A 27,786-nucleotide genomic window follows, 5' to 3' on the forward strand; every position below is an offset into this window, starting at 1 on the left:
CCTACAGGGAACTTTAAAGGCAGACGATCGGACCCTGTTATTATTTTTGAGTCTAGTTGTACAATCGGACGGCTTCCTCTTTTGAAGGTGTTGAAATGTTGAACCAAAGGTGCCAGAGCTGAAGAGAATGTATGTGACGTCCACCCGCTCACCTTGACGTCTCAGGGGCGTGCCACGTGTGTCAGCTATTGATTGTGCATGAGAAAGTGGTGGAGAATTGACAAAGCACACAGCCGAGAGCACTGGCTAGATTAATGTTTGTTGTTGAACGTTTTACTTCGCCTATGGGAAGCTATGTTCCACGAAAATGAAGACAGAGTCATGAAGGATCCAAGGATTTCTTCAGGCAGATTTCTTTGCCAGCAAATATCTGCTCCTTTAGTCAGGTAAAGTGAGATGGTGGCGGTGGTGGTGGTGGAGGTGGTGGAAGTGGCGGTGTATCACCTTTTCCTTAATGTGGAGGGAAACACATCTTAACTCAGAAACAGCAGCTGGATCTGGTTTCAGTAAGGATTATTAATCCAGATCGTTCATACAGATACGCTCATATCTATAAATCACTTCCTTATGCGGCTGCAAACCTCTGATCTACATCAAATAACATTAAAGTCATTTTTTCAATCACATAATTGAATTATTTACATTTTTTATTTGTTGTTATTCTGTATTTGCAAAGTATTCACACATTTTTTTAAGGACTGATGTTACTGGTTATATAAGAATATAGAAGAGGATGCACCTGATGTGCCACTAACAATGACGCTTTCCATGGATGTGAAAGAAGACATTTAGTTATACAGTCAGTCCACTTACTCACTGTTATTCTGCTTGTTATTTTAAAAAATAGGAAGCAAAGTTTAGAGAGTTGTACATGCAAATTATTTGCTGCCTAATAATAAGAGATTAAAATGAGCATGAACAAATAGCTATTTGTTCGTGGTGTATGTACTCCATACATAATGTGCACTTTGAAGGTAATGAGTTTGTTCTGTCAGACCACCCTCACTATCTTGAAATCGTTCAAGTGTTTCATTTGGCATTACTCATCTGTACCAACCAGAACTGGAGATAAAACCTTTAAGACACATTTTAATTACAGCCTTTCAGCATTTGTTAACATGGGTGTGATGGTGATTAGCGTGGGCTTATTGTATGACTCAGTCTGACTCTTTCTTCTGTCATATGTCAGAATAAATAGAATAAAGCTTTAGCCCCCTGTGTTTCTTTACTAAACTTATTTATTAAGAACAGTTTTATTTGTTATGTAACAGGGTGAAGAAGCCAGGCTCCCTTATCAGATGTTTCCACTTGTTGCAGACACACCTGGTGGTCATCGTTGTCCTCTTAGCAGGTATGCTCTGACATCAGCTGTGACACAGAAGACATGAAAAAACACGAAGACAATTGAGACAGACAATTGAGCGGAGGCGGCTGTTTAGTGGACCGACAGCTTTGAACCTCTAATTATAACCTGCAATGCATGGCATGCGCGCGCACACACACATACAGTACGCACACAAATACCTTGAACTCTTTCATAATATACTGTAACCTGTTAGTCTAGTTTTGCTTATTAGTCATACAAAAGACTGCTATTCTGAGAAAGGCACAAATGGAGAAGACTAAAAAAGACCACACAGAGAACAGGAAGTGAGGGAATGGAAATGTATTTCAAAGACTTTGTACAACTACCATAAAGTGCACTGATTTTTAAAGAAGTGTTCTGTTTTTTTAAAAACTGAAAAATAGAGTGATTTCAGAATTCCTATTTTCCAGCGTGTAGGATTTAAAAACCACATTATGAACTCTGAGTGCGTACACTGAAACTGGATCATATTAATGTCCATCAACACTGACGTGGTGTCTAGTGTTCAATACACACGATTGGCTTTTGGTACCAAAATTAAGTTGTCAACAGTGGTAACTGAGAACTTTTTTCTTTTCCAATCAGGGCAAGCTTCCTGCAACCAGACCACTACAACTCCTTCCCCTTTCACTGTTTCTACTACAGCTCCACAAATATCAGGTAAATGAACCCTGATAAAATCTGCTCACCCCTTGGCTTTTTAGGAAAAACGTTTGTTTTATCTGTGTTACTGATTTGAATGTCACTCAGTGAGATAAGTGTTTGATCTTCAAGCAAAACTAGAATACTTGGTTGACTTAGTACTTGGTTGAGAAACCCCTTGTTGGCAAGCACAGAGATAACAAGTTTACTGATAGCTGGTCACAAGGTTTGCACACACCTCAGGAAGGATTTGGGCCGACTCCGCACGATATGCGGAGGCAGATTGTGTGGATTCTTTTATGTGAGGACCCATATGCAGACCACAGTAAGACGAAAACGGGAATTAATTTTAAGTGTGAAATTTATTAATAAAAAACTAAACAGGGGGGAAACTAAGAAAACAAGACAAAACCAGAAACGCTAGATAAACCTTGGAAACACGGCAGGAACACAGAAGAGCTATGGGGGGGAAGCAGACGCAACAACAAAGGTCAGGGGAAAACTCACACTGTCAAAGACCTCAGTGTACACTTACGATAAGGACCCAGAAGCAGACTCAATGTGCAGCCACTTAGAACTATGTACAGGTTTATTAATAAACAAAGCAACTTGATGAAAACAAGGGAACCAAAACTACAAACTCAAGCCAGGGAAAAACTGGGAACACAAAGCCCTGGAGCGCCATAATCTGGACCGTGGGAAAACTGCAACAGGAGAAACACAATTACTAGAGTACTGAGGAATGGCGCGTAACAGCCAGACAAAGTTAAACGTCAGGGCTTACGATTAGAGCTGGACCATGAAACTCGGAGGGGGAAGAGTCTGTGGAGGGAGTCCGAGGAGGCAGGAACGAGGATGGGAGGCGAACAAGCAGGGGGACAAGTAGGTGGCAGGATTCCAGCGCCGAACGTCGTTCTCTAAGTACACGGACACAATATTAAGATGAATTCCGAAATTCTCCAGTAAATGCAGAACTTACGAAGAGCCTAGTTACCACCGAGGGGTGACTAACGGACTGGCGAGGAGCAGCCATCTGGGGGAAATAGTCCCCCAGTGATTGCCTCGAATGGGATGCAGGTGTGTAGGAGATGGCGCAGCCCGAGGGTGTGGCCACCGCAGCATCCCGTGGTTCCCCGGACGCTGAGCCACGAGACCATGACACACACAGTATATACAGACAGGAGGTGATCAGGAGAAGTGGAAACACATGCGGAAAACAGTTGATACAAATGAACATGTCGCCAAAGGGGAAGCAAAACTGAACACACTGATCATAGACCACGAGTCTTTCAAAATAAAACAGCAAAAAGACAGACTAAAACACTCAGACTTAACAAGGAACAGGGAAGTGGCAATGAGAGACGAGACATGGACATAACTATGAAACACATACAGAGGACATGACGGGAGACAAAGACATCATTGAGACACACAAAGGGGGAGGGAGACTTAAACGCAGGGGGCATGACAGACTCATACTCTGAAGGGACGACACTATAACCAACATAGCGTGGAAGAAGCAGACATGGCAGGAACCTAAACAGAAAAGCACGAAAAAGGGAAACACAGAGGATTCAAACAGAAATAAGTGAAGCTTAAACTATATAAACTAGAACATCACAATACAAAAGGGACATGAAACTCAACATGATGGGACAAAACACCCAGAACCATGACACACTTCTCTTTTACAGAAACTTTCTAAATCCTTTAGGTTTCTTAGCTGCTGCTTGAGAACTCAAAGCTTCAACTCCCTCTAAAGATTTTCTTAAGGACTGAGGTCTGGAGCCCAGCTATGCCACTCCGTGACCTTAATATGCTTCTTTAGCCACACCTTTGTTCCTCTGGCAGCATATTTTAAGTCACTGTCATGTTGGAAGATCCATCCATGACCCGTCTTCAGTATTCTGGCTCAGGGAAGAAGGTTATCAACCTAGGTTTTATGGTACATGACCCTGTCTATAGCCACTCAATGCAACGAAGTCCTCCTGTACCTAGCACAACACATGATGTTTCCGCCTCCGTGCTTGACTGTGGGAAGATGTTCTTTGGGTCATACTCAGCATTTCTCTTCCCTTTTGGCTTCATCTGACCACAGCACTTTCTCCCAAGGCTTTTCTAAATGATTTAGGTGCTTATCCTCCCCCAGGATGATCATGCAGGTCTACAATCTTGTCCCTGACATCCTTTGACCGTTCTTTGGTTGTGCTCATGATGGTGGAGAGGTTAAAATGAAAGAAACTGATTCTGTGCGCTTTATACATATAATGAATTGAGAGCAGATGAATCTGCACTTGATTGATTGATGTATTGAAATCTGTGTGTCACATGGGAACGCAGTGAGTCTGCGGGAGCCAGAATTCTGGTTGGGTAGTAGAAAAAATGTTTATTTCTCTAAATGACATACAAATGAATTCATAACTTTTATGTAATTTTTAAATTTATTTATTTATTTAAAAATTCGAGGCTGTTCTTTTTTTTTTTTTTTGCAAGTGAGCAAACTTACACTTCCAGCAGGGGATCAAATAATTATTTCCCCCACTGTAGTTGACTTGTACAGCTAATAGTATTTAAGTAAATTAGGCTAAATAAAAATACAAACATTTCTCAAAACTGGGGCACATTTTTGAATGGCCTGTTAAAATTAACCACCATGAAAGCCGTATAATTTGGAACAGAACAAAAGTGCTCCAAATGGCAAGAACAACACAAAAACAAGCTAACTATCTTAAACTCCACCCCTGTTACAATTACCACAGAGGAGAATATTAGCCACGGAAATTAATCATATAGTTTGGCATTTTAAAATGAGCAGCCAGCTTCAAGTGGCCATGTGAGTCACTTCTATTTTTGTCTCCCTTTTCAGCCCTTAGATTGCTTCTTTGTTACAGCAGCTGGTATCTTGGCCTCTGTTATAGAGTTTAGCAACTTTTTGCCAATGATTCTCTTTGCTTTCTAATGCAGTATACTACTTTGTTGACATTACGGTGGATGTCACTGGACAGAGCAAGAATGAATCTGAAATCTCTGCCTGGGTATGTAACATGTACGACAGCAGGCTTATTAAAACACCAGATGTAATGCTTAAATCCTGTCAGCAAACCGTATGCTCTTTTCCTCAGCTCAAGCAGGTTTTCAGCTCCAAGCTGGAGAACTGCGTGCCTCCAAACCCTCCAGAAACTACTGCCACACCGACCTCCCCACAGACTACACCTGCAAGTACTGTCAATGAGACAACACAAGTGGCGTCATCAACACTGAACACTTACAACAGCACAGCAACTGCAGTAACCACATTACAGAGCAATAGTACAGGTGCAAGATCCACAACCTTAGAAGGCAACAGCACTACAGCAGCGACACCCACGGGAGGCAACAACTTCACAACCACTGCAACAACATTACAAGGCAATGGGACAACTACAGCAGCAACACCCACAGGAGGCAACTTCACAACCACTGCAACAACATTACAAGGCAACACGACAACTACAGCAGCAACACCAGCAGGAGGCAACTTCACAACCACTGCAACAACATTACAAGGCAACACAACAACTACAGCAGCAACACCAGCAGGAGGCAACTTCACAACCACTGCAACAACATTACAAGGCAATGGGACAACTACAGCAGCAACACCCACAGGAGGCAACTTCACAACCACTGCAACAACATTACAAGGCAACACAACAACTACAGCAGCAACACCAGCAGGAGGCAACTTCACAACCACTGCAACAACATTACAAGGCAATGGGACAACCTCAGCAGCAACACCAGCAGGAGGCAACTTCACAACCACTGCAACAACATTACAAGGCAACACGACAACTACAGCAGCCACACCTACGGGAGGCAACTTCACAACCACTGCAACAACATTACAAGGCAACACGACAACTACAGCAGCCACACCTACGGGAGGCAACTTCATAACCACTGCAACAACATTACAAAGCAACACGACAACTACAGCAGCCACACCTACGGGAGGCAACTTCATAACCACTGCAACAACATTACAAAGCAACACGACAACTACAGCAGCCACACCTACGGGAGGCAACTTCACAGCCACTGCAACAACATTACTAAGCAACAGCACAATAGTGGCTTCAAAGCAGAAAAGAAGCTTGATACGTGTAGCTCGGGACGTTAGTGTCAATGGGACACAAAGCAGGTATGAGTGCAACTATTTCTATCAAATAAATGAAAAGATGGAAAATGAGATTATGAATTTTCATCGAGCATTTTCTGTAATATATTGTGGCAACTGTGTTGTTGATCCACACTGTGAGGATTTGTTACGTTTATCATTTAAGGTGAGATTATATCCAGAGTTATTGTAGTTTTGTATTTTTTAAAATTTGTTTTCATTGTTATTTCATTTTTGACTTTTTGTTTTAAATCAGTTTAGTTTCACTTAGTTTCTTTGTTTTTTTCATTTCAGTTTAGTTTTTGTAAAAATATTTAGTTTTAGTTTAGTTTTTATTAATTTCATTGCTAGTTTAACATTTTTACCAAACTAAAAAAAGCTCAAACTAAGGATATTTTTTATGTTATTTCAGTTAGTTTTCCAACTTAACAAAATCTTTTCAGCTAGTGTTTCATTTTTTCACATTTTTTACTTTTATTCTAGTCATGTTATAGTTTATTATTGTTAACAAAAAGGTTTTTTCACACCTGCCTTTACTTTAGTTTTAGTTTAGTTTTAACTTTGATTATTTCCTTTGCTGACAGCAGCCAAACACTGAATTTCCAGTATTTTTCCCCTCTTGAATCCCCTTGAACAAGCATTAAGCAAAATAAGCAACGCTTGTTTGACTTTTTCATAAAGCTGGAGATCATATGCGCAGTTGCACAATCAGTCCTAATGCCACTGAGATGACTAATCATATCAGTTAGTCCTGACACCCATTAACGTTATCTCCATTTACTTTTCAGTTCGAACACTAATGTCATAAATACAACGGGCCTATTTCAAGTGAGTGAGCACTTAATTGTATCTGTAGGTTTCTGTAAATTAAAAAGATCACATGAATTTAGCCTGATTTGTGTTTTACCAGGGAATGGAAGTGTCATGCGCGACAAAAACTGAAATAAGGTAAGTGAAGTAAAGACATTCAAGTCATCGAAATAAGCTTATCTCGCGATCCCGACATTAACACTGATCTTATGCTGCAGAAACACCACGTGCTCTGTGACGCTGAAGCTGAGTCAGGCGGTGTCTTCATGCTGTATCCTCCGCACTCTCTGTGCAGCCACTAACACTTCATCTGATTTTTACGTGCTGGGGAAAAAGGCAGATAGAGTGGGTGAGTGATGCATAGTTACCTACCTGATACGTCTGCAGGATGTTATAAAAGTAGCAATGTAATAAATCCTCTGTGTCGCTTAACAGGTCAGCTCCAAAATGCGTGCAATAACAGCAGCGCAGTGGAAAACAGCTGCATTTATACTGGTCAAGACAACGCAGCATGGTAAGATCCTCAGTACAGGCAGTCTGTGCTTTCCCAAGTGCTAAATGTTAACTGATTAATTAAAGATAAATTATACTTTTTAAATTCATACTTTACTTTTGCGAAAGTTCATGGTTTTGTTTGTTTGTTTTTTACAGTAACGAGTCTGCAGCTGCATATGTGGTTCCACCAAGTAATTCAACTAACTGCAGTGCAGGTGAGCTCTAAACTATTCAATGTAAGCATAGTTAAGCTCAGTTTAAATGGACCAACCATGAAAACAAACAAAAAACATCATTGCATCAATACATGAATTAGACTGTTACTGTTACTGAAACCTGATGAAGCAATGCACTTGTGTTAAAAGACACCAGGAAGTACTTCAGGGCATGTCAGGAAACACACATTTCAAAAGAATAATATTAATTAAGTCTCAGTTCCATTACAGTTAACATTATACCTGGATACCAAATCATGTGAACACGCTACAGAGCACTTCAGGATTATATAGGATTAATTGTTCTGTGAGTGTTTTAGACGATGCCTAAAAATAGAAAATGATTAAAAACCCTGTTCTGTACAAAGCATCTTGTTAATTTAGCTTATCATAATAACTGGAAACATAAGGAAACTCATTAAGCCTTTGATTGTATGCCAGGTTAGCCAGCAGCTCGGGGTTGCTTCATACTTGCAATATAAACTGTGCCAATTAAAAAACGAATAAATGAATAAATAAAATTGTAAAAAAGCAAAATGCACAAGATTCTTCTAAATATTTTTTCTAAATGCATTTTTCCCCTAAAATGTAAAAGTAGAGTTTTGAAGGTGCCTTGATTTGATCCACGCTGTAAACCATCATGCTTTGACTTTGTTTCAGGCAACATCACCACAACCAACTGCAACTGCTCCGATTACTGCAGTGGATCAGGTTAGTGTGATGTCACCTATCAAAACCATTTGCATTATGACGTAAATCACACAGTCTGAAAGCTTGGTGACTTGATCATCTTTCCTTTTTTTGTTTCTTTGTTTTTTAGATGCATACTACACTTTTAACATTTCCATACAAGATCCCAATATAAACTATTTAAATGTCACCAACCTGGTAATCTTCCATTCACACAGAACACAAATACATAGAAATAAACAAATGACTAATGTAAAAATTCTATGAATAAATTCTTGGAGTATCAATTCATTGTTAATATCTTCAACTTTAACAGATTTCTCAGCTGCGACAGCTTCCACCTTGCTCCCCAAGTGCAGTGTAAGTTTTGTTTTTTGTCACCAGTTTTTAAATAAATAAATACCTTTTTATCACATGTAAAATACAAAAAATAATAATAATCTTGTAATATTCCCTTGCAGAGGTCTATGTCCAGTGTCCATTAATGCATCTGAGTACAAGGTATTCAACCACCAAATTATGATATTATTGCCTTTATGTTTTTCTGTCTCTGTTATGATGATTTAGAGCAAAAGCAAGTTTCTAAAATGTAAGTAAGGCATTTAGGTTGTATTAGGGAAAAAGATAAAGTGGGTAGGATCAGAAATATCATCTTAGTCACCTTCAGGCGAACCTTGTTTTAAATCGGAGCGCTAAAAAAAATGAATTAAACTGAACTGATTTTTTTTATTTGACTTAAAGGAGATACAGTAAAAATATTGTTATGTATTCATCTAGATTAACGTCTTTTGAGTTGTTCATTTTTGAGGAAAATACAGGAAAATACAAAATACACAAAATACTGCAGTTTCACGTAGGAACTATTCTCTGTCTACAAAACTTCACTTTCCAAGCTCATAGAAAGAAGAAAGCGAGTGTGCATTTACACATGACAAGAAACTCACCATGTAATGGCATCCCACAGGAAAAATATACTTTATGTCTGAAGGAATTTGCATTTCATGTGTTATTATTAAACTAACATGTTAAAATGTTTTAGTAGTTTCTTTTATTACAGTCATTTAAAGTTATTTCACTAAAACCGACATTTCTACACAGGACGCAAACGTGGCATGTGCAAACACATCAACAAAGTGAGTCCAGTTATGTTATTTCAGAACATTTGTCTAAACTCACATTAAATCTCGCTGATGCATCTGTTGCATTTGAACACTAAGCTGAAATTGTTGTTGTTGTTTTTTTGTTTTTTCAGTTATAGCCTTCAAAGCTGTAGCGTGATTTTGGCCTTTGCCCATGAGGTCCCCGTCTGTGATGTAGCAAATGCTGTGATGTATGTGCTTCGGTCTGAGAAACAAATCAGTTTCAACGGGCACGTGATCCGAGCGGGTGTGTATACTAACCAAAAGGAAACAAGATGAGGACTGAAATATCAGCTCAAGCAGTCAAAAAATAAGTGTCGACTTGTGCTGCAAAGCTTCTCATTGGTGCTTTTGTGTTTCCACAGCAATTTGTGGAAATTTACAAGCCAATGTCAGCCTGCAGTCTGAGTTCACATGGGTCAGCACTGACATAAAGCCCGCAGATTTCTGTCCTGCAGCACAGTCTAGCAGCCTCACTTGGTTTGTATGACCTTAATATCCTGCACACTAACCAAATTTATGCAAAATGTGCTGCAGCAGATCAAAAGGATCCAAAGTAAAATGTTACTTCTTTATTTCTTTTTAATAGTCAAAATGGAAACAATGTGGTTGTGCAGCTGAAGGACAGCTGTGATCTTCAAAACGTGTCTACCACCACAGCCAACCCAAATGTGACAACCATGCAACCAAACAGCACCACCACCACCACCAACAACAACAGCACCACCACCACCACCAACAGCACCACTACCACCAGCACTGCTAATAGCACTTCTATTGCTGTAAATGCAACTTCAACGCCGCTGAATACAACACAAGGAGTGAATCTAACCACTACCACCAGTGCTGCTAATGTCTCAGTGCCAACAACAGTCAACACTACTACAACTACAACTATCACTACCGCTAACAACTCAAGTACGGGTAACACAACTACAACCAAGTCTCCTACACTCACCACTACTACAACCACCACAAATCAGAATGCTTCTGTGACCACGACTGGAAGTCCAACAACAAATTCGTCAGGTTTGTGATCACCTCAGTTGCGTGCACAACTCTGTTGTAATGCTTTCCTTATCATAGCGTCACCGTCTCCTCAAATTGTGTTGACTGCAGCTGAAGCTCGAGCCAACGCACTGCTTGACCTGACGAAAGACGTGTCCAAACTGAACTCCAGCCAGGTGAATCAGCTGGTGTCTGACCTGGAGAAGCTGTTGTCAGGCCCAAATGTCAGCATAGGGCTGGGGAACACATCAGTCAACATTGTCAGCAATCTCCTGGGTGCTTCTCCATCTGTGCTGTCAGAGTCCTCCAACAGGTTACAGATTTTCATTTTTATTTTGGTTTTACATTATTAATGCATGCGGTGCATAAAAACTACATGAACTGAAACATAAAGCTAGACAGGATCTTGCTTTGGAATATTTGCAAGTACACCTGTACAGTTTTTATTCACTGTTAAAAGTTGAAATCGTGTGATAATCAACTCATTATGAAACAAACAAATCAATACAAGGTTCAAGAACATTTTCACAACAATAACCAGAAATAGGCTCTAAAGAAAACCAACAAAACCCCAGTTTTCCTCTTTCATCCATAGGAGGACAAAACACCTCAATTGCAACTCTTATTTTCATCTTTTTTTACCCAATAATATTGCTTCTTGTTGTAATTAAAGACATGAAATGTACTATTATTTATTAATTCATTTTCACCAGGATAATAGGGATCGTTGACACAGTGGGGCTCAAGCTGGTTGTTGGAGGTACGACTCAGACCATTTTCTCCCCGGCTGTTGCGCTGTCTGTGAAACCAGTAGATGGCGCCAACTTTCAGAAAACAAGTTTTTCCATCTCAAGCCCCACCAGTGTAGAGGTAGGGAAGAATAACTTTCACTTTTGTACAAGTGCTTTGTGTCTCATATAACGCAGCATTTCAACTTCTGTTTAGAAAAGCCTATAGAAGATATTTAGTGCCTTTTTACTGTCGAATTAATTTTTTATGGTTATTTTAATAGGGAGGTTGGAGTAATTGTTTTAGGTTGTAATTGGCATATTTAAAAGAAGAAGAAGAATATACTAACTCAGATTTTTTGTATTTTGTGTACTTGCATGTGTAGTTCAGATTAAACTAAATTTATTTTTTTCAGCTTTTCAGAGTAAAATGGTTCATTCAAAACCAGAATCAACTCATAAAATACAACAAATAGGTTTAATCATGTGACCTGTTTTTCCTTTTAAAAACACAACCAGGTGATCTAGGTCAGAAATTCTTTTCCTCACAATGACATGACATGATTTGTCAGTACATCCCTGGATTACACTTGTTAATGTGGGTGTAATACTGTTTCGAAGAATAAGCAGCCATTGTGTCACTAGTGATCTCTAGTAGACAGACGCCAGTTGCCCCAAATAGAAAGAAAAAAAAAACAACTCTCGGATGATCGAGTCTGTTAAGCTCGAGTCCCATGTTTGCTACAGGTCCGTGGGAATCCCAGACTGAGAAGGAGCGTGACAACAAACTCCTCGATCCCTCAGGGCTCCATCACGCTGCCTGCCTCTCTCACTCAGAATCTCACATCTCAACAACAGCAGCAGGTCTCCAGAGTTCAGTTCAATTTCTACCAGAAGAGCACCGTATTCCAGGTCTGACAGTTCAACCAGCAGCCCCCTTCTTATTCACCAATAACAAAAACACCTACTTAAAAAAAAAGGCTGAAATATGTTTATTTTTAATGTAGTGTTTTAAATCTGATACTTACACACTCTTTATAAACTTGTTTTGTTGTCTCTAAATGGCTACACAGGACCAATCCCTGGGAGTACGCAGGCTTAATAGCGGGATCCTAGGAGCAAGTGTCGCCAACCTGTCAATCACAGGACTGCAAGACAATGTTATAATCACCCTAAAAAACCAAGAGCCTATTCCGGTAAGCCTGGTTTCACCAACTGTTATTTAAAGGGAAATAAAAAGGCAACAGTTGTGTCCTCATAGAGAAATTTACTTCTGGAGGAAGCATTAAGGACTTCAGCTACAGGTTTAACCAGACAAACCAAGCCAGTTTGTAGCAGCGCACACATGCCGGAGCTACACGTGCCAGAGCTTTACGACCGAGCTACACATGTATGTGTGGTTAAATGTAGCAGCAATTGGCCACAAACATGCTGTAAAAGCAACACACCCTTAACACACAGAGAGAGAGAGAAAACTATCATGTGCAATTAGAGATGATAAACTCTTTTTCTCAAATTACAGGCAAATTTTGTGGCGACATGTGTTTTCTGGGACTTTGCATTAAATAGTAAGTTGTCCAGCCATGAGTTAAGAACTCCAGTGAACATAAACAGACACGTGTGAAATCACGACTCGTTTTTGTTTTCTGCCCACAGATAGATCCGGTGGCTGGAGTTCAAATGGCTGTTCTGTCCAAAATAGCACGGACAGTGAGACAATTTGTGGCTGCAACCATTTAACCAGTTTTGCCATCCTGCTGGTAAGATCATCAAAATGCATTTTGTCATGTATGTTGTCATGTTTGGTTATATTGCTGATTAGAATAATAACACTTTTGGGGGGCATCTCCTTCATAAAGGACCTCTCCAGGCAGCCTATAACCAGTCGTGTCCAGAGCACCATCCTTACCTTCATCACATACATCGGCTGTGGAATCTCTGCTATCTTCCTGGCCATCACCCTCCTCACCTACTTGGCCTTTGGGTAAGTATAGAAATCCAGCAAATAGATGATCTAGATCTGTTATTCATTGCTTATTACTAAAGCTCTATGCATTTTTGTTTGCTCACTGAGGTATTTTTTACATGTTGTCATCATAATTTCGCATCCACAGCAAGTTGCGCAAAGACATCCCATCCAAAATCCTGATCCAGCTGTGCTTTGCACTGCTCCTGCTGAATCTGGTCTTCCTGGTGGACGCCTGGCTGGCGCTCTACCCAGACGCCGTGGGCCTTTGCATTTCCACTGCCTGGTTCCTTCACTACTTCTTGCTAGCTGCCTTCACATGGATGGGACTTGAGGCCGTCCATATGTATGTGGCACTTGTGAAAGTCTTCAACGTCAATGTATCGCACTACATGCTGAAGTTCTCGCTGGCTGGCTGGGGTATCCCGATGATCGTGGTCATTATTGTCATTGCAATTGACAAAAACAACTACGGTCTTGTTTCCTATGGAAGGTTTAGTGATGGAACTACTGATGAGTTGTGAGTGCTTTATTCGTAATCTCATTATTTCACATTATTCTACATAAAGTAATACAAAATCCATGAAATAAAACCTCAGAACAATAAGCCAACCTTTAATTCTCCTCCGACTCTCCCACAGCTGCTGGCTGAAAAATGACATCGCGTTCTACGTGGCAGTGGTGGCCTATTTCTGCGTCATTTTTCTATTTAACTTCATCATGTTTATTGTAGTTATGGTCCAGCTGTGCCGGATAAAAAGACAAAACCCTCAAAATCTGCAGCACCGCAGCACACTGCAGGATGTGCGCAGTGTGTTGGGGATAACCATCCTGCTAGGCCTCACGTGGGGCTTTGCCTTTTTTGCCTGGGGGCCGGTTAACCTGGCGTTCATGTACCTCTTTGCCATCTTTAACTCCCTGCAAGGTGAGCTGACATTTTCTGAGCTGGTTTGTGAAATAATGGTGATTTCACTAAAATCTGGTCAGTTTTTACTCTGCAACAAATACCTGGGATGAATACCTATTGTGCACTATGTGACTATACGTTATTATCAATATGCAGTTTTCAGTGTCGCGTGCATATCATGTTGTACAACTAAGTATTTGTAACCATCCCTTTTTTTGGCTTTGGTAAATAATCCCAAATAGTAATGCATTAAAACTAACATTGAGTGGATGCATTTTCTATACCTAACTATTTTAAAACAGGGAATTTCCAGTGTTTGGAAATAAGGCACATGCTGTAAAATGTCAGTAGCGATGCCTACAAATTAACAGTGGGCTAAATTTAAAGAGCAAAATCATGCTGTACTGGAGAGTTTACATAGTAATTCTGCTGTTTTCCTTTCTTTTGTCCTCGATTTTAACCACTGTTTTTACTGACGTCATCCTCTTCTCTTATTTTAACAACAAAAATACAATCACATCTTTTTGTCTAATTGGTTTTAAATGCTCCTCTAAGTAACAATGTACTGCACTGTGAAACGTGGCATTAACAAACATGCTTGTTTTGTAGGTTTCTTTATATTCGTGTTCCACTGTGCAGTGAAGGAAACCGTGAGGAGGCAGTGGAGGATCTATCTGTGCTGCGGCAAAATGAGACTATCAGAGAACTCAGGTTAGCGGTGTTCATTTTATACTGTGTGCTTTAAACTGGTGAAGGTGATGTGAGGAAGGAGGACCCAGGCGCGGAGCTCTGAATGCAAGCAGTGCGTTTATTTACAGTGAATGGAAAATAACAATAACTGCTCAGTGCGTTCCCGACTCCCGTGACATGTCCTCTTCCCAGTGTTAGCGTTTTTTGTCCCCGCTCAGTGTCTGAGCATCGATCGATATCGACTGTGTGATCGCGTGGGTTCTCTCCGGGTACAGGTAGACATGCAGTTAGTGGGGTTAGCTTAATTGGTAACTAACTTGTCCATAGGTGTGAATGTGAGTTCAAATGGTTGCCTGTCTCTATGTGTTAGTCATGCAACAGACTGGTGACCTGTCCATACCCTGCCTCCCGCCCTAAGACAGCTGGGATAGGCTCCAGCGGAAGAGAATGGATGGACTGTGTGATGATTGCAATTCACAATCACGTTTACCTTCCTCATGTGGGTCTTTTTTTTTTTAACAGAATGGAGTCGCACTGCAACACAGAAGACTGCAAAGAAGTCATCGCTGACCAACAACACATCTCTTCATTCCAGTACCTCACGTGGCAATAACTCTTCCAGCTCCTCTTTCCTCAACAGTGACTTTTCAGAACAGAGTGATGGGATTGGTACGAACTGACATTTTTGCATTTCTTCTGTCATTGCTGCAACTCTTAGAATATATCGATTTCCCTTTTAGAAATAATGACAGTAGGGTTGTCTTACAGGTAGTCCATATGCAGACAGAGTAATCACAGCAGATGAAGATTCAAATATGGATGTGGTCCTCAACGAGATCAACATGCGGCACAGACACTCACAAACATCTTGATAGTGGAGGGACAAAGCCGCCTCTCTCAGCGCTCTTTTTTTTATATAAAAAAATATTTGTACAGTATAATGTAAATGAACAGAGTAATTTATGTACAAGCTATCTGCAGGCCATATGTATTAGCTAAATGACTTTATAAATGAAACTTACTGTTTTAACATCTTCTTTCCCCTATTGTATTCTTACAGATATTCTGAACACTAAAGTATTATATATTATTTATATTCAAAAAGTAAATTGCTTTCACTAATGTAACCCACTAAATCTTTCACACAGACCTACATTTCTAATAAAAAACATTAAGTTAATAACAAAGATTTCACTTTTAAAACAGTGTTGAAATGTATGTATGCTTACATAGTTGCTCTAATGCAGTGGTTCCCAAACTTTTTTTGCCAGGCCCCCCTTTTTTACAAGAAAAATGTTCGCCCCCCGCACAAACACATCCTCCAAACACACACACCCATATTTTGTTTACAAACTCCATTGCGGTTTATTTCACACCTCAAACATTTAGTAAACAATTAAGCAAATACAAGTAAACGGCAATAAATTACAGGCAGTAATAAAATATACTACTAACTCTTTTACGCTACGTCCACACCTACACGGGTATTTTTGAAAACTCAGCTGTTTCTATGCGTTTGGGCCTTTCGTCAACACGTAAACGGCGTTGCGATTCACCGAAAACGGAGATTATTTAAAACTCCTTTTTTGCGTTTACGTGTGGACGAGGATAACAGAGTTCGTCACGCAACGTCAAAGGCATGTGCCTTTTTTCACGTCACGCTGTGCGCCACGTTATTGTTTACATGAGATGAATTGCAGAATGGCAGATAGAGACAAAATACTGTTAATCTGACTGTCTTCAGGTTTTACACGCTTGCATATACACACGCAGTTACTGTCCCTCCATTTAGAAAGGCAGAGGCGTCACGGTGTAATTATTTTATGTGTAGTTGTTTTTTTTCCTGTGTAATAATATTCAACATTGCTATCAATACATTTTTCAAAAAATGCCTCTCTGTGCAAAATGGGTTTAAACACATAAACAGCTGTGGGATACTGTTTGTCCGTGATTTGAACCGGGGGAACAAATTACGGCAGGATCAGCCTGATATTATTTGTATCCCACTGTAACTTTACTGCATAAAGAGCTAACATCATGTTAGCTCTTGATTTTTAGTTCACAAACACTTCTTGTAATAACTAACAAATGTCAGGAGTAGTTAGTTATTACAAGAAGTGTTTGTGAACTAAAGATCAAGAATGTGGGATACTGCTTGTCCGTGATTTGGAGAGCACAGCGCTGCTCCCGACGCAGGGAAACTAATTTTGCAGGGGAGACCTACCTTGGCACTTGTGCAGGTGAAGCCAAAGGGAAGATATGCTTCACCATATTTTCCTGTCTTTGGCTTGGAAGGAAGTTGGTTTGGAAACATATTTGGCGATGCTTCATCTCCTGCTTTGCGTTTGTGTGGGAGCCCCGTCAAAAACCTGTCCACAGTGTCCAAGCGCTCTTTTTTTTTTTTTCTTTTCATACCGCGCCCCCCACTTTGGGAACCTCTGCTCTGATGGACTAACATACAAATTTAAAAGCACCTAAAGTAAAGTAAGATGTTTTGATGTGTCACAACCATGTCAATGCACACAATAAAGATTGAATTGAATTGAATTGAGTATGCACTAAAGCACGATGTCTGGAAAGGCCATTGGAGCGTTTACCCTTGATACAAGACTTTAGATTCCTCCACTGATCGGATATTTGGTGGCACACATACTGTCTTTTACATTCAAGTGAAATTAGTTTTCACTGGTCTCTATGCAGTGCTGTGAAAAACCAAGTCCAACCTTACTGCTTCCAAAGAAGCTAATAGGGCAAATAGCAGCCAGATGCTACGAATCAAATGCACTTGATTAACTGGTCATCAGAAAGTGTGAGCAACTCTATTAAAGCAGAAGCTATGGCTCTTTGCTGGTGGGGCAAAAACACTCAAGACTCTACAGGCCTCGGTATGTTCAGGTAACGACAGTACAGTTAGAAAAATGTCTGAACCAGTATGACTTGTTTGGAAGAGTTGCTGAGAGGAAACGTCTTCTCTAGAAAAAGAATACGGCAACACAGCTTAGGTTTGCAAAGTTGCATCTGGGGAAAAACCCCCCAAAACCCCCCAAGATTTCTGTCCTTTGGTGCTAATACGCTGTGTTTGGTTTTCACCAGAGATGGCACTGTGTGTTATGGCCAAATAACTCATACCCACTGTCAAGGACGGTGGTGGAAGGGTGATGATTTGGGCTTGTTTTGCAGCCACAGTACCTTTGAATCAACTATTATATCCTCTGCATATGTTCAGGACAATAAAATAGACAATAGAATAATGAATTGAAATCAAATCTAAGGAAGTATTCAGCAACAGCAAAGATGGTAGCAGAAGTAAACGTTCCCAGGAGGGACCTCCCAGTATCAGACCATGCAATACTCAAACTGTGAGAAAACCAAAAAAGCTACATCTCAGACTCTAGCATTTAACATGCTGAGGCCTGCAAAGACTGAACAACTATGGCTTGTTTGGAAACATTGCTAACAGAAAGCTTTTTCTATAAAAAGAATATGCAAACCTACCATGTGCTGCAAAGTTGCATTTGAATGAATAATAAGAGTTCTGGAACAACAATCTATTCTGTATACAGTACCAGAGTACTCTAGAGTCAAAAGACTGAGAACCCAGTAGTTAACTAGTGAAGTTTAAATGGTACACCAATTAAATTAAACCAGTTGGTGGTCACTGATCTTATTTACCTGGGTTTTCCTAACACACCACACAGCGTCACTAGTATGGCATCTGTGTAAACTTGTGGGAAAGTGGCGCAAATGCAGAGAGCTGCAGCAGGGGCGTTAAGCTCAGTTTGACATTTTTAGCCTCTACCGCCTTATTTTATTACTTCAGCTTTAAGATTTTGGCTAACAAACTGTTACTTTAAGTTTTGGACAAATATTAGTTCTTATGAGAAAAACAGTCACGTTTCCTGTCTCTTGCATTATTCTTAAGATAACAGTGATCGAGAGGAATGAGTCAAACACCACAGGTACGTTTCCCCCCAAAAAACAGTTTAATCGATGATGGTCAAAATCATCTCAAGCAGGAAAGGACAGCATTTGGTGAAATAACGAATAAATAAATGTCCCACAGGGTAGATCAAATGTGCATTGTACTGTATATGCAAGCTACATTCACCGTCCTTTACGTGCACCTAATACAGTCTTAACAAAAACTTTATATCAGGAAAAAACAAAAAGGTGCCGATAAAACATGACAAAACAGCACAAGCAGAGGTGGCAGTAAATTTGGAGGAATCGTTTCCCTTTTAAAACACTTTGATTTAAGCCCCTCAGTCCCACTGGGCATGACCACCTTAATACAACCTGAAAGAAATCACATTTTAAAGGCAGCAACAAAAATGAAGCATAAAAGTGACACTTTGGGTATGCTGCACCTGTGCACTGGCTCATGCAGAGGCACGTTCATTCAACTTCGTAACTCAAGATTACAGAAAATGAGTACATACCTATGGGAAAATGAGTTAATCCACATTATCAGTGTATAAAAATCAGTGTTCCAACAGTTCCTTCAGAGCACATGCAAGTGGACATTCAAAAAAAACTCAAGTAACAGACAATACAACTGACAAGTTGTAAAATTAAAAGAATGGGGATGATAAAACTCCAATTATGCCTCGAGGTGAACTCTGAACTCAGTTACCTATAGAAAAAAAAAAAGAAAAAAAAAAAAGAAAAAGAAACCTGTACATATATATTCTCATAACTTATCCACACCAACATGACTGGTTTAAGCTGGAGTGTTTTGCAGTCAGTGTTTGTTAACTGAAAACGGCAAATTAAATTACTCGTGTTAAACAGTCAGCTGCAGCTCACCAATAATGTACACAGAGGCAGGTGAACAATTCAGACATTTTAAAACATTTAAAACTAAACTGAATTTTGTGTGGCCTCCAATTTTCAGGCTGCATTCAATTTGCATACAACTGAGGGGTACAGGAGAAATTAGGAGCCTTCACGTTCCAGCTGCTGAGAATCTCAGGAGATAACTTGTTTACTTTTTCCAAGCGGTGTAAAAAACCCATCTGATAGTCGAGTTAAGGACTACACATGTACACAAAAATAAATAAATGTCAGACTGGAATTGAAACTGAGCTAGATAGCTGGGAGGACCATCTTTATTCACCTGCATGTGGCTTCGGTGTGTTAGACCGTCTTTCAATTAGATCAGTGGTGTTTAGAGTGCATAGTGCTGCAGTGTGTGCAAGCTGCACCTGCAGACAGACGCTTTGACTGGATTATGAAAATCAGATGGTCCTAATGTGCCTGCTAACTAAACTACACTGGCAGGATCAGGTGACCACAGCAAACAAATATCCCAATTTTAATAATCAGCCCATATGCAAAGGTGACCTATGACAGCGCCTGAATGTCTGGGTTTTTTTGTTTTGTTTTGTTTGTTTTTTTTTGTTTTTTTTTAAAGCAGACTTTGAATTTCTCCCTCACAGTATAAGAACAAAAACACCATTATTTAATTTCTCTACTAATGGAAGCAGAAATGATAACCTAGCCTTAATACTTCAATTCAGTAAACATTTTTATAAATTATGGGACTTGATAGAAAGGATACTGCTCCAGGTAGGATGGAACACACACCACCTCTTTGCGGAAGTCCACTGGACACGAGAGCCTTCCCAGCCGTTCCTCAAACAGATTCAGTGCCTCGGTCAGATTTGCGCTGTTGCCCTGATGGCCAGTAGCAGAAAGATTCATGAGACTCATACAGATAAATATTAGGCCCTGACACAGTAGAAATGATGCGTTCTAATGCTTGGTCATTGTTCCCCCATTATCCACTTTCTCACACAGTGTTTCAAATAAATTAATATTTAGTTCACCTTTAAAAACAGTATTGACAAAATCCCCCAATGATGAACTGTATGGTAAAATTAGGAGCAGACTCACCTGTGTGAAATACTTCCCACTGGGATGCAGCACTTGTATAGATAGATCTAAGATGAGACGCAGGAACTCCCATGTAGAGTCTACAGAAACCAGACAGCATGTGGCAAGTTAAACATTTCTTCACACTGCACCTGTGTGCCGACTTTCCTGATCTATGGCTATTGTTATCAATACCTTCTTCTGGCGAGGTGGATATTGGGATTGCAGTGAGGTCATTAATAACATAATCAAATGTCCTTCCTTCTTGGACATACTTCTTCAGCAAGGGAACGCAGTCCTGAATTAATATCTGCAATCCATGAGACGAGGAGATTATTCAAAATGCATCTTCAATTTACCCCTGCTTCAAAACTTTTGTCACTGCCTATTGCTGCTTTAAAAATAAATAATTAATAACGCACTCCACATAACAGATTAAAGACTATGCAAGCAACAAGTTTTTGTGCATGGTATAGTCACAGAAAATACGTTTTTAGCAAATACAAAAAAAAAAAAAAAAAAAAAAATCCATAGAGCACTCACTTGGTAACAGTCTCCCTTCAGGTTGTCCAGGATATCACCACAAGTCTTCCTCATGTATTTTTTGCACCCATCTATCACCTTCTGGTCAATGTAGAAGTTTTATTAAGGAAAAGTCAGGTGCACACACAGAATTACACTGAGAATAATGCAAATCTAAGCGCCTTGAGGTAGCTACTGTTGTGATTTGGCGCAATCTAAAAAAGTGAATGTTTGCTTTAATATGAACAAAGTAACTAATAAAAGCTCAGTGAAGGATATCTCCACCATGGTGATCATCTTTGGCTTTTGTTTGACCAACTCAGCAAGAATTCCTCCATCACCTCCTCCTAAAATTAGCACTTCTTTTCCAGCATAGTTCTCTTTTCCACTGCCTGTGATGGCCCGGGTGTAGGCAGAGTCACTTTCTGCAAGGTCTGCAAGAAAAATTTGTTTTTAAAAGGCAAAACAAATAATTCTTATTAGACTGAATCTACTATATTAAACAGTCATTTTGAAAAAAAAAAAACAAAAAAAACAAAAAACAAAAAAACAAATCTTGTGTGCAAGCAACATGCCATGATTTATATACTTACTAACGTCTCCATCCAGAACTAGAATATTCCCATACTGCTGTGAGTGCAAAATCTTTATGTTTTGGTATTCAGAATCCTCTTCGTACACCACCTTGTCAATGTCATACTCAATTAGTCTGCCATCGGCTGTGGGCCAGTAGCGGTCAACTTTTGCTCCTCGCAAAAGGGCTGGAAGCCTTTTGGGAGGTGGGGGGGATAAATAATACTGCACCATGAAGTAAAATACATTTACGAGAACAAAATAGTGATACTTACTTTTTAATCCTTGTAATATTGCCGTTTAAGAGAACTTTTAGCTTATTTTCCAGTGCATTCAAAAGCTGTGGAGTAAGAACAGATGCAGCTTAAACGCCACTTTCACCAAACTTCTGAAAGGTTTCATATTGCTACACAGACAGCCCTAATGCAAAACACGCAGGGAGTAAACAACACCATAGTTTGTGTAATTTAACCCTCCATCTATGCACTTGCGATTAGGGATGTGCAGTTGTTTGAATACAGGAAGCTAGTACACAGACAGTAACTGATAGGCATCTTTACTGTCTGTCAAAAGATATTTAAGGTCAACAAGGGTTGGGTTATCATTATATAGTCCCAGAGATGTTCAACCCTTATTAGTTTCAACGTTGGTAAAAACAATAGTACTGTGTATGCTCTTACATTGTCTAGCTGTGCAATGTCATCTTCTTCGTAACACTGCAAATCAACTGTGACCAGCCCGTGGGAGTGCACGCGCAGGACAACAAACCTGAGAATTGATGTGGGAAAGAGAAGATGATGCAAAACAAAGTTAGAGGAACCCAAAACTAAAAAAAGCCACAACATGTGCAACGCAAAACCTCAATCAATCAGAGGAAGCTGTGAAAAGTTCCTCTGTTGCAGAGAAGTTTGAAGGGTAATATATTTTGAGTTTGAAGAATTAACTGAAACATTCCTGGAATGCTGTCCAACTATGTTGACTAGAAGCATGCCTAGCATTTACGAGGAAGTCCATCATGAAGCATTACACATTCCCTAGCACTTAAACATAGACGTTTTAGACCTCCTCAAAGACCCACATTTGGTAAAAACACATCCTTGCTTTGGGATAATTGGTACACTTATTTATACAGACACAAATCTGAAGACATTTCCCTGTTGTAAACTACTCAAAAGCAAGAGCTGACAAGTACATTACTCTAGCCAGATTAGCTTCAAGTTGTCACTTCCTAATACACAAAATGTTTTGCCCAATTAGGATTTAGTAATCAAGTTTTACTGCTAAAGAGCTATAATTAGACCTAAAGAGTCACTTATTTGTGACAAATATTGACCTTACCTGCCATTCTTGCCCACAAAGGTAGCAAGGTAACCATGCCCGGCTGTATCATGAATAGTCTCTGTCAGTTCCTGTTCATGAAATATAGACAGCAGACCAGACACCGTCGAGGTAGGGTCAACTGAAAGAGGGGAGCAAATAAAACTGATCTTATGACAGTTTGAGAGCATCTTCATAGCTTCATTCTCACACCACTATCACTTACTGATCATCCAAGCACAAAACTACAAAAATGGCAGAAATGCACCACTTTATTGGACTATAAATGCCTGGCAGAGCCCTCAAAGCGCACGGGTGCCCACTTATTACATATGTTTACTGAATACGGAGTGACAACGGGGTCACAGCCTTAGGTCGACGAAAAGCGCGTGCTGCATGATTAAACAACCATTACTCACACTTGACGTTATAATTTATACTTATGAAATACACACACCTGTTTAAGTCCTATACGTCATAAAACATATCCGTATTATATTAATTCAAGCTGTACTCTTCGCAACTATTTGATGAGCTCGCTCAGGCCCTCTGTTATTGATTATAGAGACTTGCTAACACGGCTAGGCTAATCATAGCCATGTTAGCCAAAGCTAACTGAGCTTCATTAGAAGCTTATGCTGCACTGACAGTGATGCGACTTTGGTTTCAACCGTAGTTTCTTGCGCTGCATTATCCACAAAGATACCCGCTAAACAGACATTTACGCTGGCCTGTAAATATGTGCCATTCACATTAAATATGCATACTGATGTGACAGTTCACGAGCTAATAGTGGCCTACCAGTGTCAAGCCGTACCTGCCTGCGGACAGGGGGTTGTACTGGTGGGCACAAGCAACATAGCACTAGGGCACATGCATACAGCGCCTAAACATGGGTAACATACCAGTGGCACTTTATAATCCCGGCGGTATTGACTATAAATTAGCAGGCCAAAATTAGCAGGCTAGCAAAGCATGCAGCCCTGATGCAGAAATGTAACGACAGACGCTCCTACAGTCAGCTATGGATCATCTTCCTCCTACCTGCTGTAGAGACGTTGAAGTCGAGAGTGTAATGTCGCACTGCCATGTCTCACTACAACCGTCATCCATGCCTGGGATAGCAGACTGCGAACCTTTATCTGCAGAGACAGGGGGCGGACCCTGCTACCGATACAGACTGCACTTGCTAAAGTGGGCAGGGCTTCTGCGATGACCGTGAAGTTCTATTGGCTGCGGCTCACGGGAAGGTGGGGATTCACTACATCACTATGTGTTAATCAGGACAAGTGGGAATTTTGATTTTAATCTCATTCAGTCAGCGACTGTTAAAACATTTCACAGTCATTGCATTCAGCGCATGATGTTACACATCCTTTAATCAAACAAATCTGCAGATATTGTTACCATCTGTCCGACTTCATGTGTGACTGCACAGAACTTTTCTCCTTTGTCATGTCCTATAACACATAATGAAACAGTATCTTGGTTTTTAACTGGTTCTAGTTTACAAAAGTGGAGTCTCATACATGAAAGATGGATATAGCTTCCAGATCTGCAAAGTACAGCCAGCAAGCCCTCTGGAACAAGGCCCTGGACTATAAGGGATCACTCTTGTACTCTTATGATTATTCCATATTTTTTTTTAACTTTCTTTTTATCTTTATTTTTTTGTATGTTCTGTTCAACAATTTCATGCAAATGAAGTACAGTGACTAGTTTAAAAGATATATTTCTTCTTTGTCACTTTATACATCATAAAAACACAACACAAAATATACACAGGACTCCTACCTAAAGGTATTGCATATGAAAATGTGCGTGCACGCATGTTTATTCTTTCTTTACAAGTCTGTAAAGAGGGCTGATCTGAGATATTTAGACAGCCCGGGGTGGAGAAACTGTTGCACATGCTGTTTCGTGTTACAAATTTCCATTTCCATCATGAGGGCAGATATAAGTAAACAGATGCGGGGTATTGTACTTGGAATACTTCCTCAGAATGTTGTAGGACAAGACTTTGTATAGGCTCTAACTGGCTGCCAAGAAGACTGTACTTGTCAGCAAAGCTGCATATGACTATTGACACATTCCTTTTAAGATGGACTCCCGTCATAATTTACAGTGCTAAACAAATTTAAAAGACCATCACCTAATGTGAGGCTTATGCCACAGCTGCCCTGAATTGACAGCACTGGTAATTGCTAAAAATATTTTTTTTTTTGTTGCTGCAATTTCAATTATGATGTTTCAAATTAACTTTTTAGTTTTAAACAAGTTTTTGACAGATTTGTAAAAGATTTCTTTTCTTGTTTTTGTGACAGGCGGTCTAATAAATTTGTTAAGCACTACTTGAATGTCAAGCCTCTAAAATAATAAAATAATATTGTTATTGTATGTTCAGAAAAAAGGATGTGAATGAAAAAGACCTTTGTCAATGCTTGTTCAGCCAGTATATGTCATTTATATTATGTTATTATATTACTTTATATTATATTACCTTTATATTACTGGTATTATACATATATGATTACACAATGTAAATTCACGCACATGCAGTACAATCCTAAGATTAAACAAGAAGTCTCTTCTTTGTCACTTTACACACCTTAAAAAGGCAATATTTAGTTAGAAAATGTACACAGCATTCATGAATTTGAAGGAATGTGTGTGTGTGTGTGTGTGTGTGTGTGTGTGTGTGTGTGTGTGTGTGTGTGTGTGTGCACGTTCACTCTTTTCTAAAGTTTGTCAAAAGGGCTAAATGAGTCCTTAGTGTAACAGGGGGAGAGACAGTTGCACATCTTGTTAGCTTTCAGCCTCCAACAATTTATTTTAAAAAAAAAAGCCTTCTGGCCTTTTCCTCTTAAAGGTTGTCTAACTGGTTTCGCAGTGGTGATCATCAAAATGACTCCTAATTTTCTTTTGCTGTCATAAAAATGATTTTATTGATATCATTTTCACATGTTTTCTGTCTTGTTTTAGAGATTTTAGCTACCAACTTTGCTTTCTTTGCTATGTTTGTTTTTGGTGGGGGTTTTAGACATTTTATTGTTATTTATAGTGTCTATTTTGTTGTGTACTTAAGTTACACAAACTGCTGTGATACTGATACTGTTTATAAGTGCCCACACCTCTCTCTGAAGATATTTCTGTTTGTAGACGTTAAGAAACCATGGTCACGTGTGCACAGATATGTATTCAGGGTTCACTAGCACCTGGTTCAAAGGCAGTGCTGAAACTGGAAGATATAAGGTTTTTTAAGCCAAACTTTTTTCACTAAGTAATGCTGCTAAATTAGTAAGCTAACCCTTAAATCTCTTTAAATGCAGGCTAACCTGGCTGACTTATGACTGTATGGCTGGCATAGAAAATCTAAAGTACCTGAATCCTGATTCTTCTGTGACTTTTTAACTTTGTTAAAAAAGAAAGAAAGAAAAGATTGTGGTTGCTACCACCAACTGTAAATAATTGTTTTTATTGATTCATGATGAAAGTACTTTTATTTTGAAATATTTGAGGGACTAGATTAGTTAATAGTTTGTTTATTAATTTTTTTCATCTTCCTCCAGTCTTCCCAGGTCAGCTCACAGTTGCAGGAGACTATGTGGGCACACTGGGGGTCTGTTGTTTCTCCCCAGCAATAGATTTCAGTTTGCTGGAAACATCGATGGGGAGGATTTTCCAGTTGATCCATAACTTGAGCAAATAGTAATCCCTCAAGCAATCTACAGCTCCAGCTGGTCATGCCTGGAAAACCTCCAAAAGAAAGTCTCCCAGATGGTATTCTAATCAGACGCCCGAGCCACCTCGTCAAACTCTTCCTGAGCAAAGGAAAAGCAGCTCTATCCTGAGCTGTGGATGTGCCAGATCCATAGACTATTTGTGAGGCTGGGTCCAACCACCAAAGCCAGGTAAACTGTTTAGGAGTCCACCCAGACCTAATTAGTAAAGTTGACGTTTGGAAGGCAGATTGACTGCTAAATCAAAAGCCTTGCCTCCTGCTCAGCATCCTTTCTGTGAAAGTTTTGAGTGCCTCTCTGATCTGGCTGTCCAAAGGCCTCTGAGAAGGCAGCAACTCACTCACAACTCAGAGGAAGCAGTCCACCATTTTCCAGCAGTGAACCATGGCCTCAGGGTTAACACTACTTTCAGACTTAACGCTCACTTTCATACCTAAATACTGTAAGCAAATAGAATAATTTCCACTACAACAAAAAAAACCCTTAAAAAAACAGAGGCATGATTTTGTTCTTAAACTGGACACTCTTCTCACCCTGGCCGTGGCCTGGGTTCATATCACAAACAGGAGCAGAGACAAGTGGAAAGTTTGGCAAACTCCAAGCACATGCTGAAAACCTGACTGATCTTGTGCGGAGAATGCTCACAGATTTCACTCCACTGCAAGCAGGAGAGAGGTACTGATGATGTTTAGTTACTTTTTTTTTTTTTTTTAAACTTTTTAAAAATACACATCCCCATTTTTTTTTGTTTTTTTTTGTTTTTTTTCATTCCCTGCTCCTTTTTTTTGTTTTAATTTCAATTTAATTTGGCTTTTATTGAGTTTTTTGGTTTCAGTTTAATGCAAAAATGGATATTCTCTATTAAAAGTATTTGCAAGAAATTAAGTTTAGGTGGTTAGTAACTAACTGCACGTTTGTCAGCACAAAGAGAACAAGTAGAATACA

The 27,786-nt window shown here is 39.7% G+C and overlaps 2 protein-coding genes across 4 annotated transcripts; one reads left to right on the forward strand and one right to left on the reverse strand.

Annotated features, from left to right (window-relative positions):
• On the forward strand, positions 1-16,113 carry LOC102078283 (adhesion G-protein coupled receptor G2). Of its 3 annotated transcripts, none has more exons than XM_013272291.2 (31): positions 1-386; positions 1,272-1,351; positions 1,952-2,026; positions 4,973-5,043; positions 5,131-5,449; positions 5,657-6,191; positions 6,956-6,995; positions 7,078-7,115; positions 7,196-7,326; positions 7,413-7,491; positions 7,629-7,687; positions 8,348-8,398; positions 8,508-8,575; positions 8,694-8,737; positions 8,839-8,878; positions 9,476-9,510; positions 9,630-9,763; positions 9,882-9,996; positions 10,106-10,545; positions 10,636-10,837; positions 11,238-11,394; positions 12,000-12,164; positions 12,326-12,448; positions 12,775-12,820; positions 12,909-13,012; positions 13,112-13,236; positions 13,367-13,738; positions 13,860-14,143; positions 14,735-14,836; positions 15,338-15,484; positions 15,584-16,113. In XM_013272291.2, the coding sequence occupies exons 1-31, from the start codon at positions 295-297 to the stop codon at positions 15,685-15,687; spliced, it is 4,377 nt and encodes a 1,458-aa protein (XP_013127745.2). In that variant the 5' UTR covers positions 1-294; the 3' UTR covers positions 15,688-16,113. The 3 variants fall into 3 exon arrangements, with proteins under 3 accessions (XP_013127745.2, XP_025766869.1, XP_019219702.1); XM_025911084.1 differs by having other exon boundaries at positions 5,131-5,761; positions 5,831-6,191; positions 15,584-16,112; XM_019364157.2 differs by having other exon boundaries at positions 5,131-6,191; positions 15,584-16,111.
• A 2,662-nt stretch (positions 16,114-18,775) lies between these two features.
• Positions 18,776-24,301, reverse strand: sms (spermine synthase). The gene is made up of 11 exons (XM_003446835.5): positions 24,146-24,301; positions 23,123-23,243; positions 22,465-22,552; positions 22,060-22,124; positions 21,805-21,980; positions 21,491-21,645; positions 21,233-21,322; positions 20,885-20,999; positions 20,711-20,790; positions 20,376-20,491; positions 18,776-19,830 (listed from the first exon to the last, which is right to left on the reverse strand). The coding sequence occupies exons 1-11, from the start codon at positions 24,189-24,191 to the stop codon at positions 19,800-19,802; spliced, it is 1,083 nt and encodes a 360-aa protein (XP_003446883.1). The 5' UTR covers positions 24,192-24,301; the 3' UTR covers positions 18,776-19,799.
• Between the last annotated feature and the right edge of the window lie 3,485 nt (positions 24,302-27,786).

This window comes from Oreochromis niloticus, linkage group LG10, assembly GCF_001858045.2.
Source record: "Oreochromis niloticus isolate F11D_XX linkage group LG10, O_niloticus_UMD_NMBU, whole genome shotgun sequence".
In the NCBI taxonomy this organism is placed as follows: domain Eukaryota; kingdom Metazoa; phylum Chordata; class Actinopteri; order Cichliformes; family Cichlidae; genus Oreochromis; species Oreochromis niloticus.